At 39.9% G+C, this 11896-nt stretch overlaps 1 protein-coding gene and 2 long non-coding RNA genes across 3 annotated transcripts; 2 read left to right on the top strand and 1 right to left on the bottom strand.

The window, feature by feature from the left end:
- The first annotated feature begins 120 nt into the window (after positions 1-120).
- LOC120433761 lies at positions 121-4028 on the top strand. The gene is made up of 5 exons (XR_005608741.1): positions 121-441; positions 3101-3233; positions 3351-3561; positions 3668-3801; positions 3961-4028. It is a non-coding gene; the product is annotated as an uncharacterized LOC120433761 (long non-coding RNA).
- Positions 1505-3210, bottom strand: LOC120433762. The gene is made up of 2 exons (XR_005608742.1): positions 3091-3210; positions 1505-3008 (listed from the first exon to the last, which is right to left on the bottom strand). It is a non-coding gene; the product is annotated as an uncharacterized LOC120433762 (long non-coding RNA).
- A 410-nt stretch (positions 4029-4438) lies between the features above and the next one.
- LOC120433791 lies at positions 4439-6276 on the top strand. Its single transcript, XM_039600681.1, has 2 exons — positions 4439-4597; positions 4905-6276. Exons 1-2 carry the CDS (start codon positions 4473-4475, stop codon positions 5752-5754), a joined length of 975 nt encoding a protein of 324 aa, XP_039456615.1. The 5' UTR covers positions 4439-4472; the 3' UTR covers positions 5755-6276.
- Positions 6277-11896: the final 5620 nt, after the last annotated feature.

Below are 11896 nucleotides of genomic sequence, written 5' to 3'. Positions count from 1 at the left end.
TATTTATAGATGACCAGAGATCAAAGCTGCGATCATCCAAAGAGCCTCTTTCACAGTGGTAAATCCCTACAGGTCACCATAAAAAAAAGCCATTGATTTGTAGTTGAGCGTTAAATTGCATTGCAACTGAGCGGGTATAAAGTACCGGAGAAAATAGATTGAATGTTCTTTTGTTATGACTGATTTCTGGTCTAGTTACAGTTCACCAGCTTTAATAAAATCATGTCTACTTGCAATTTATGTGTAGTTGACCGGAAAATTAAAGCAGCGATCACTTGGACTATTCCTAGCACCCCCCCCTCACAGTGGTACATCCCTTCAGGTAGCCATTCACAAGTCTTGTACAGTAGAGCGGGACATTACATTTACTCTCAGCGGAATTCACTGGAGAAGGCATATAAGTTCATGCACTGCACTGGCCTGCACCACGATTATTATAAGGTAAGAATGAATTTTCTTCTATTCCTTATTTTCAGTACAGTAAAAAGTTCGTTAATATAAAGAAACAAAGAACTCATACTTTTGTTATATTCCGTTACAGAGCTAGCCTAACGCTTCGATGCTTTGTTTAGCCTTGCCGTCGCCTCGGCCACCATTGACCCAGACTGTCGCTCTGTGGTTGCTTTTTTTGCATAGTACTAAAAAAAAAAAAAAAATCTGTGATATATGGTAGGTAAACGTAAAGGTAACTATATAAATGTGTTCAATGACTTTGTTGCTTTTGATGATTGGAGAGCACCCGCTTCAATTCGCAAACGAAAACTTTAGACTCGATGGCTCACGCAGCATGCCCACGTGACTTTACGTCGCATGCTCAATTATGTGGCTCTAATATTAGAGCCACGTATTAATATTAATATTAGATTTAACTCTACAGCCGAGTAATTATCCCAAGAGCCTTTTTCTAGTAAACGGGATTAACAGACTGTCAAACCATGAAGTCATAGTGCAACACCAAGTTGCAATTTCAGTAAACTCATCTGAATTAGATCGTGACAGATGTTCCGAATTTTCAGCTTTTGATGTCCACCCTGATAAGCACGCATGTGCCTTTTTAAATGCATGTATAGTTCTATCTACAATACCAGGATTTAGTAATACAGTGGTGTATACAAAGAGCCAAATGAGACTGTTAAGCTATCAGTAAACCCGACACTGCAGACTGAAAGACAAACCCCATGAACTGAAAACTGACCTTAAATATGAGTGTGGCAAATCCGCAGTGAAGAGAGATAATAATATTGATTATTTTAAAAAGTTCCAAGAATCCAAAACTAACGCACAGGAAGCCACAAGGTAGACAAACAAAGTGTACAACTTGAAACAGAACAACAGAGTAAGGAGCTGAGGAAAGCTGAGGGCTTAAATACTTGCGCAAGTTGATTAGGGAGAGAGGACGCAGCTGGGAGAAACAAGACACAGGTGAATTGAATCAAACAAGTATGACCAGTGGAAGCAAAAGCAAGTGCACAAAAGACTAGACGTCAACAATATAAAGCAGTAACCAACTAAAGATAGGACACAGAAATGCAGACTTTGCACTAGGAACACAGAATGGCAGGAGAACAGCCTCAAAGAGTAAAGAACAGTATATGCAGAAAATAAAGAATAAAGTTAAAAGACAGCGTGGTCTTCAAGAACCCAGAGTACAATACAAAAATGTTGTTTTATTCAATTGAACAAAACAATGTAGACCATGTTCATTTTTTTAATAAGTTGGAAAAAAATAAAAACTAATGACAGCATTTAAAATAAAAAAAGATGAATAACATAGATGGGAACATTTCACAATGGAATTGTAACATTATCAAAACTGATTTTTCAGATATGCAGAGTAGAAGACATGGATATTCAAATTTTTAACTTGGGTGTGTGTTTGAAATATGAAAATATTGGTTGACATCGTTGACATACTGTTATTAAAGACAGGAATATGTATGAAGAGTAGATTCAAAAGCTCTATTAACAGAACTATAACCTGTTAGAATCTGACATTTATTTCAGATGTATTCTGTAACCGTTCACAGTCTCAATACTGTGACAGAGTGTTTCCAAAAGTGCTCAGTCACAATTTTCAGAAGACTAACATGGAATTTTTGATTTATTTAAATATATAAACCTGTTGAAAGTAATAATTTAAATTTTTGTCTTTGTAGGATCACAGTAATGTTTAGATTTCTAATACAGTCCAAGTTTGTCCACGAAAAAACACCAGCAAGCAGGGTATGTCCTACAACTATCGTATCACTGTAATCGAACTCTCTTCCTTAAACAACAAGAAACATGAAGTGTACTCAGGAGCAGATTCGAGCGCAGGCTCAGAGTGAAGTTAACAGAAAACGTTCTTTACATCATAACCATCATCATCATCATCATTTATATAGCACTTTAAAAACACACCTGGTAGACCAAAGTGCTGTACAATAGAAATAGAAATATAGTAATAAAATAGAAAAAACAGACAAGTATGTGTATGTGACGCAAAAGGTAAAATTAAAAACAAGGCTAGAATGCGTGAATGTTAACTTTGAGTTCTACAACTAGGAGCAAAATGCTATGAACATGGACTACGGTAGTTCATACTAGAGGGAACAGTAACATGATCTGTGGCTGCCGGAGCTTGGCAAGTGAAACAGTGGTGTGAGAGTTGATGGTGGAGCGGCACTGTGGGACCCATTTTTGTATTGTTACCTTATGTGTGCCGCTACGGGTCACCTTTTGTGTTTTTACGTATGGTGTGTTTATGGAAATGTATTGAAGATAAACGTAACTCAAGCCAGGTGTTTTTGGTCAGAACAAGCAGTTTGTAAACTCTGCGCTGTTATGATAAATGACATTGAATAAAGAGAAGCAAATAAAACTGATGAATACAAAAACAATCTTAACCGTACAAGACAAGTATAGATTGAGTTGGGCTGTTACAAGTTTAATTCATAACAGTTACATTGCCTCACCCCTGCCATCAAACCCTTCAGTGGCTTCAAGTGTAGGCGTAGCCTCTACAGGCACTGCAGCAGAAGGAAAGCAGAGTCAGGAGGGTCTTGGAAGAAGTTCAGAAAAGATCCAAATAGGCAGTCTGAACAGTCTTACTTGTTTGCAGGTGGAGTAATGCACGAATGGATAAAAAAGAGTGAGCTGTTGAGGAGCAAATGGAGATCCGTGTCCAGGGGAGTGATGCTATTGCGAGTGTGAAAGGTTGTCCAGGAAGTAACTAAGAAGACATGAACAGAGAGGTAAGTACAAGAGCTATGAGCAACGTGAGGCCAATAACTGACATTGGTTAACAGATAATATGGCAAAGACTGGTTGTGAACGGTGGTCTTAAATACAGCTGGCTTGATTTGTCTCAGGTGGTGATCCTCAGAGGACCGATGAAGTAGAGCAGCCAGCACCCCAAGTAGAGCAGGCACTGTGGAAAAATAGTTGTGACTCAACTAGACCATTACAAAGTATGGCCTGGAGGATTTTCATCTCAAGGTGCAAGAACATTCTTAATGACTGTACACGGCGGCTGCTGATGGACGATGTTGGGCCAGATGTGCTACAGTTAGCGTTAAGGAGGTATGATCAAAGCAAGATCGAAAACATTTAACATTTAAAATGTTTAAGGGGAATATGGCCTGAAAATATAACATGAATTAAGAAGTAATTTTTTGATATCTTTGAGGTTGGAGACTATGCAGAGAAGCCTTCAGTGGGCAAGAGGAAGACTGATCAATGTAACTGCAGCAGATCAACTTCTGCGTGACTTGGCTGAATTGATTCAGGAGGTCGAACTGTCTACTCAGCATGGCCAACAAGGTAAGCACATATTGTGTCGAGTCCTTGACTCACCAACAGTGTGAAATAAATTATGACTCTGTCTTAACCTATTTTCCAAATATTTACCTATTTACCTGATATATTTACCTGATATATGGGGTGCCTTTACCTATTTACCAAACGCTTATATATTTTCAGGCTGTTTTGGATACCAGGCACCAGTGGTTTTCAACAGAGGTAGAGGTAGATCCCTTTACCTTATCACTGGGAACAGCTTTCATTCCTGAAGTCATGTGGATTCACTGCACCTCAGATGGCTGATATTTTGAATGTTTCACTGCACAATTCAAGACGCTCTGCGGTCAGTGACTTTTGAAACCAGTGTGACTTTCATTTCTTTGTGACACACACTCACTGTTTATTCAAATTAAATGGTATTGTGAAATTGTAAACATTAGTATATTTGAATGTGCACCACTAGTCAAGTAATGAAGTGTGCTGTTATGGTAGTGATAAATTACTCATGTTTTTTTTTGTCTGATTTCAGACAGTATCATTTCACCCGCATCAATGTATGCGAACTGACTGACAGTGCCTTGATGAACATGTGCAGGACATTGTTGCTGGCAATGAACAAATTGGTCCTGAGGCTGTCAGAGCCTCCCCAAGTACGTGGACTACATGTACAGCGAAGGAGGGTTCGAGCAAGCATGTTACGGATAAATCCTGGAGCAGCTGCCCTTAGAGCAGTTTTGCGGAGACCAGAACGAAGAACATATCAGGTTGCAGGTCCAAACTCATTGTGGCACATTGATGGAAATCACAAGCTGATACGGTAACCAACCACACTGATTTGTTGAACACCTATTTTGACCAAAGTGAAATTCAGCATTACATCAAATATAATTGTTGAACAATAAGACACCTCCAATAGAGCCAGGCCCTGGGATGGGCAGTCCTCTAACACAACTGGTTATGTTTAAAGGGAAAGATGAGAGAACACAGACAGCGCAAGCAACATACAGAGAAAAATTCAAACTTGACATGTAATAGTCCCATGTAAATCAAATAAGAGTGTGTTTTCCATTGTTTCAATAACAAAGCAGAAATAATATTTTTCTTCTTATGGACCACGGTTTTAGGTGGAGGATAGTCATTCATGGGGCTATTGATGGATACAGTCGTCTTGTGGTCTTCCTTCATGCCTCAAACAACAACCGTAGCAGTACCGTTTTATCAAGTTTCATCAGAGCCGTGGTATCCTATGGTGTACCCTCGAGGGTCCGGACAGACAGAGGAGGGGAAAACAATGCTGTCTGCCTGATGATGAACATTTTCAGAGGCTTTGATCGTGGAAGTGCCCTAAGAGGAAGGAGTACCCATAATCAGAGAATTGAGAGGCTCTGGGGTGATCTGTGGCGAGGAATGACCAATGTCTACTGTGATTTATTTCACCACCTGGAGGAGGAAGGCATCATAGACATTGACAATGAAATGCACCTTTGGGCTCTCCATTACATCTATCTCCCAAGGATCAACAGAGATTTGAAAGACTTCACTCAACAGTGGAACAATCATGGCTTGCGGACAGAGAGACACTTGAGCCCATTACAGATTTTTGTCCGAGGCAGCCTCCAGCAACAGGGCCGAGCCTCAACTGCCATGCAGGACATCTTTCAGACTAGAGCAGCTGCTGCTGCTGGGACTATTGGTGGGACAGCTGATGGTAGTGTGACAGCCACTGAGAGTGAGACGACTGCTGCTCAGGGCTTAGGTACTGATTCTGGTGGTGGTGCTCATGGTACAGATGAGCTGGGATTGCTGGTCGACTGGCCTGAGAGGATTACTGTGCCAGACATTGAATTTACTCTGGACGGACCGATGATGGAGCAAGTGGTAGAACTATTTAATCCACTAACTGGCACCAGAGGGAGTCATGGTATTGAACTCATCTCTGGCTTAATATACTTTCTGGACTCGACATATCATTGAGACAGTTCAATTATTGACTGAAACATAATAGCAGCAAGTGGAAAGACTTCAAAATATCTAGGTGACTGGATACATATAATGTGAAAAGTTATAATACGTGTTTACTATGTACCACTGAGTAGTGGAGATACAAGAACGAGCTGTGTGACACTGACAATAAAAAATGATGAGTGATTTTTAAAGTGTATAAGATGGAAGTTGTGAAATGGAAAGTATACATCTGAAGCTGAATCTCGATAAAGTCAACTTGATTAATCTAAAAGTTACAGCTGTTGATATTGATAAATACAACTATAAAGCAGTGACAGTAAATAATTAAAAAATAAAAAACTGTATAGTAGGTCTTGAAGTGGCTCAGTATAGTGTAGTAGATATAAAGTGGTTTAGCGTGTGTTTGATGTTGTGACAGTTCACAGCGAGCACATTATGTTTTGCTTTGTACAGATTATGCTTTGTACAAACATAGTTCTGAAAATACTGGACTCCAGTGTAAAATGTGAATAAAAAAAGAGCAAGCACTGATTTGCAAATGTGAAAGGCAAAGTTTGTTCACAGTAGAACATAGAAAACATGTCAAGTGTTTACACTGAGACTATGTCGTTAAAAATAAGTCCATTTTAATTTGATGGCAGCAATATGTTTCAAAACAGTTGGGATGGGGCAAGAGAAGGCTGGAAAAAGTGGTACTAAAAAGAAACAGCTGCAGGGATATTTTAAAAGTAACAGGTCAGTTACATGATTAGATATTAAAAGCATCTTAGAGAAGCAGAGTTGCTCTGGAGGAAATATGGGCAGAGGTTGATCAATCTGCAAAAAAACTCCATTAACAAATTGTGCAACAATTTCAGAATAATGTTCCCAAGTGTAAAGTTGTAAAGACTTAAAATATTCCATCCTCTAGAGGCATAAAAATATATTTTATCAAAAGATTCAGTGACTGGAGAAATCTCTTTGCAGAAACAATGAGGCTAAAAGCCATGATGTCAGTGATCTTCAAACGCTCATAGGAAAGTTATCATCATGGAGCATTAAACAGACACGATTCTGTCCTGGAAATCAGTGCATTTCCTGTATCCTTTGGGGCAACAGACCAGAGTCACACTTTTAGAGAGGTGCCTGATGAGGTGGACTGAGAGGAATATCCATGATGCATGGCAGTTTGTTCACTCACTTCCTCTCCACCACAGCTTCCTCAAGCGCTGCCAATCACAGAGCTTGCTCTCCTGATCCAAGAAGAACACATCAAAGTGCACTGCACTCACCTGAACTGACAGAACACCTGTCATTAACATTTTGGTGCACACACAAGCTTGCTCACAAAAAAAAGCCTGCCCATCCACTGCTTGTGTACAGCCTCTGTTTTGATCTTCCAGTTCAGCAAATGTATAAATGTGGGTGTCCAGGTATTTGTATTCCTCCACCACATCATATCAGCGGGTTCAGTATCTTATACTTTTGTCAAGATAATCCACACTGCAGCCGATTTGTATCTACAGTTACCAGAAAGAAGCCATAACCAAGTTACATGGATTCTTTTTTATTTTAATTACTTTATGTCATACAGGTAAACTAGTTATGTTATGTGCAACGCTGTCATGTGCCACTCTCTGTTTCAAATTCATGTAAGACATCCAGAGTACTCTGATGACATTGACAAGGACAACTCCAGTTTACATGGGAAACAATTATTTCATGTTTTTGAGATTATTTATTTACATCACTTTTCAGAAAACGTACATACAGGTCTGATTCAAAACTGCATATCTAATTTTAATGCATGTTGATGGGGCAAAAATATTCCTGAGATACTGTTAACATTATTAAATTTGAAGGCTATTATACAGTGGTATTACTTTAAACTGAGTAAAACGGTATTTTGATAAAAGTTAAGGTCTCCGTTTGTTTCAGAAAAAGCATTCTGTCATTTATTTGCTTTTATTATTTATTCATATGCCTTCCGCGGACCATCTCGGCACTGCGTGGGTGATTGGTGGCTCCGTGCACACTAAGTGCTGCACACAGGGACAAGGCGCACTAATTACGATCAGATCTTCCCTGGGCAGGGGGAGGTGATGAACTGTATGCCACTTTTTCATTGGCATACATTAAGTACAATGTTTTATTGCCTACGGTGGGGCAGGTCACATACTGGGTGAAGGTGGTCAGTGTGGAGTCCAGCGAGACATGATTAAAGTCCCCTGATATTAGAAGAAGAGCTCTCGGAGATTGCGTCTGCGGACCACAGAGAGTCACAGGCTGCCTCCACGGATGCTAACGGCTAATAGCTCAATGTCTCTGTTGCAGAGTTGTTCTTTCACAGCAATGTGCCCAGGGATACCACAACCGTCTTTAACAAACACTGCCCAGTCCCCCTCCTTTCCTCTCACCGCTGTCTCTCGTCTTGTCCGGCCGCAGCAGCTGGAAGCCGGGCAGCCTACTCACAGAGGGAGTACCGGGCAGTGTCGGGGGTACTGCCACTGTGACCGGGTTAGCGTCATTAGCTCCTCAATCATATCAGGGAGCGATCTCACGTTTACAGTGATTACAGGAAGGAGAGATGGTGTGTAAGGTGTCCTTCTCGGGAGACATCACCCCGTCTCTTCCCTCACTGGGGACGCTACCGTCTGCCGGTAGCGCAGCTGCAGGGCACAGCGCTAACAGCTGATCCCTAACGTAAACAAAGGAGCCATGCGGCGAGTGTCTAAATACGGGTGAAAAAAGAGAAGACAAAAGAAGAGAAAAGTCAACATAACTAGCACGGAGCGGTAATGCATGACGGCAGAATCTGATTGCTAAGACATAAGTTAAAGGTTAAGAGAAGTAAAGAGGAAAATAAGAAAGAAGTTTCAGAAATTAGCAGAGCTAGCTCTGCTCATTACCTGTTAGCTGCCATAACAGGTACCACAGTTAAGGTTTCAGAAAAAGTATTCTGTCGTTTGTTTGCTTGATCATGCCTTAAACACATCAAAATGCATAGTGGGATTATAATACAAGTCAATACTGTGACAAGCACTGGTACCGAATAGGCAATCACTCAGCAGCAAGGTGAATCGGTGATGCATTAGTGTGGTCTGCACTTCGTCTTCTTTTATTGGGTGAAATGAGTTGAAAGTAATTGGATGAGGGAACCATGGGGAGTGCCCTGCATAATTTCAATAAAACGCCGTTTTAAACGCCGTTACAGCTGGCACAGAACGCCGTAAAAAACGCCGTTTTTATGCATCTTTGAACGGCGTTTTCTGCCGAGTGGCGGAAAAAACGGCGTTTCCGTCTGTCTTTGAACGCCGCTTTTTACGTCACTCGGATGGTGCGTTCAGGGCGCCATGTGAGAGTCGGAAAAAACGGCGTTTGTCGAAACAGAACGCCGTTTTTTTCGGCGTTTTGAAAAATTAAACGGCGTTTTTTACGCCATTTCTTAATCAAACGCGTTAGAAAAGTGGCGAATTTTGGCACTAATGGCTTGCCATAGTAACTCGCGGATTCTTCCACTGACCGCTGCAGCACACCTGCACCAGGGTAAACCTCCTCCGCCTACCCCAGTCCTGCTTTACAGGTGAAAATAGAGCAACAGGACCGCTAGTCTTTGATTTTATTTATTTTCTGCTGTGTTTTATTTGCATCTATTTGAAAGAGTGAGTGTAAACACAAAAAAATATTTTATTTTATATGCTGGAATGTGCAGAAAATAGGTTTAAATGTTAAACAAATTTCTTCCAGTCAGAGAATGTTGCATATAATTTAATTTTTGCTTGATGCATAAAGTTAAAAGATTAAAACTAATAAAACAAGTTTTAAAAAGAGACTTTTCCATTTGATTACATTTTGTATGATGAATTATGCAGAAAAAGTAGAATTGGGCTGAAAGATCTATCGCTTTATCACCTATTCAGGTTGTAAATCGTGTTTTTAAAAAGTAACTAAGTAACTAAGTAACTAAGTAATTGATTACTTTTGAAAATAAGTAATCAGTAAAGTAACGGGATTACTTTTTGGGGGAAGTAATCAGTAATTAGTAACTGATTACTTTTTTCAAGTAACTTGACCAACACTGGTAGCAACAGACTGTTTTTTTTTTTTTTAAACAAAGGTATGAAACAGAATAAAGATTTAGAGCTAAGAGAGTAAAATGGATGAGACTGTTGTAAAGATTAGTCAGCCTTGAACAATCTTTGTACCAAAGCAGGTTTGGCAGGAAATCTGATGAATGTGTGTGCTGATCTATGGGAATAGAACAAAAAAGCTGGAGGTTCTTGTGGTTGGATATGACATTTAGAAAGATTTAAAGATCGAGAAAACATTGCTATTAACAGATGGACTTACAGGGTGAAATGACGAGAAAGGAGAAGAAGCAGAGATGCTGTGGGATTCATCAAAAATGTCTTGATGTGTTTCTGAGAAATGCAGCTTCACTGTTTTCAAAATAAAGAAGTTATTTAGTTTCTGTGTGGGGGAAAGAATATATAAAGAATATATAAAACTCTGATATTGTGACAGCTTGGCTTCCATTTAATGTGCATTCATAAGTTTCTGCACCCAAAAAGAGGAACGATTTGTTTACTCAAAAAAGAAATAGCTTTCAAAGGAGATTGTTTTTATGTTTAATTGAACACCAATTTAGAATAGTTTTCTTCTGACAAAGTTTTCTTCCTGTTAAAAGTCAGGTTTTCCTTCCCACTGTTGCCAATTGGAGATTATGTATTGGAATTTCAGGAGCGGGACCACGCCTCCAAACACGCTCCTTCCGGTTGTCAACTATAAAGGTTCCCCCAGTTCTGCAAGCTGTTCATTCTCGTTTATGTGCCCCACCCTCCCTCCCTCCTTGTTCTCAATTCTTTAACTTCTTCACTCCTATTTAGTACATGGGGATCTGCCAGGCCCAGGAGCCATCGCCAGTCCCCTTCGAGGCCTTCCCCAAACCGCAGCTCAATTCATGGCAAAGCATTCACCTTTACCCACTAAAACGCTGACAAACCTAAAATGAAGACGTGGGCCCAGCTAGTGAAGTGCTTTCTCAAAGGGGCTCATTAATTGTAGAATCTTTGCCTTTACAATATAAAGCTGTGGCAGAGGTGTGGTCCCTGGCTTAGCTGCAGGGGAGGGGTGGTGTAGTGAACTCAAGGTGCAGTGCCAGGAGGTTGGTGGCACAGGTGTGTGCTGTTTAGTTATTGAGCTCTCTCACCCTCCCTCCCTTTGTGATTTAGTAAAGCCGGAGCCAAGAGTGGAGAGTGTGTGTCAGAGCGGGTGCCAAGCCAAAAGCGAAAAAGGAACTATCAGTAGTGTGTCACTGCAATAAAGAAAAATAAACATGGACAGTTGTGGTCCTTCTCACAAAAGTGTCTTGAGGCAACTGTTGTTGTGATTTGGTGCTATGAAATCAAATAGAATTTGAAATTGCAAAATTTGAAATTTGATTAGGTAACACAGTTGGGCAAAATTGTCAAAAATATCAAGGCTAACATTAAATTTTACAAGTAGCCAAACTGGAAAAAAAAATGCTTCTCAGTCCACTGGTTGGATTGAGAAGAATGTCAGTTTAAAAGAATTTGTCCTTGTGTTTTTGGCTACACCTGACACAACATTCACACTCATGTCTACAGTAAGGTGAACTGTAGAGCATTTTATTCTTTACAAAATCCCACATTTTATCTCGTTCTGCTGGAATAACTCTGTTTCATTCAGTGTATATGAAGGCAAGGCTTTTTATTATAGTCTCATGCCACACAAGTCACCAAAAAGTCAGATGCAGTTGCAAAGGATGGAAACTGAAGCGGTAATATAGAGTTATTTTAAAATTTCACACAGAGGGAAAATATAGTGTGACATGACACGGTGTGTGTGTTTTTATTGGATAGAAATTGCTAAAATTTGCAGATGTGTCTCAAAAAGTTATGTCAGGTTATGTCCTCAGTCATCCAGGTCATCGTAGTCTAAGGAGCTAGGAAAGAAAAGCATCTGGACTATTGAAAAATGAAATAAAAAAGAATATGAGAGCACATAAAACTATAGCCTGAGACCGAAAGAACAAACATAAGCTACATTTTAACTTTATTGTATTTGTTGCTAAATGACAATCTGATGTCATGCATGATTTATTCTATTTTTATATTTAATTTAGACATGATGATGCGTCCCACTTTGTCCC

This window comes from Oreochromis aureus, linkage group 17, assembly GCF_013358895.1.
Source record: "Oreochromis aureus strain Israel breed Guangdong linkage group 17, ZZ_aureus, whole genome shotgun sequence".
NCBI classification, from domain to species: Eukaryota; Metazoa; Chordata; class Actinopteri; order Cichliformes; family Cichlidae; genus Oreochromis; species Oreochromis aureus.
The sequence above is the reverse complement of the archived record's forward strand: the minus strand, read 5'-3'. Positions and strand labels throughout refer to the sequence as shown.

Excerpts from the sequence above, each read along its gene's own strand:
- LOC120433791 (XM_039600681.1), top strand. The coding sequence starts at position 4,473 with ATGTTACGGATAAATCCTGGAGCAGCTGCCCTTAGAGCAGTTTTGCGG. Across the intron at positions 4,598-4,904 it reads GGAAATCACAAGCTGATACG|GTGGAGGATAGTCATTCATG; the intron begins GTAACCAACCAC and ends CCACGGTTTTAG.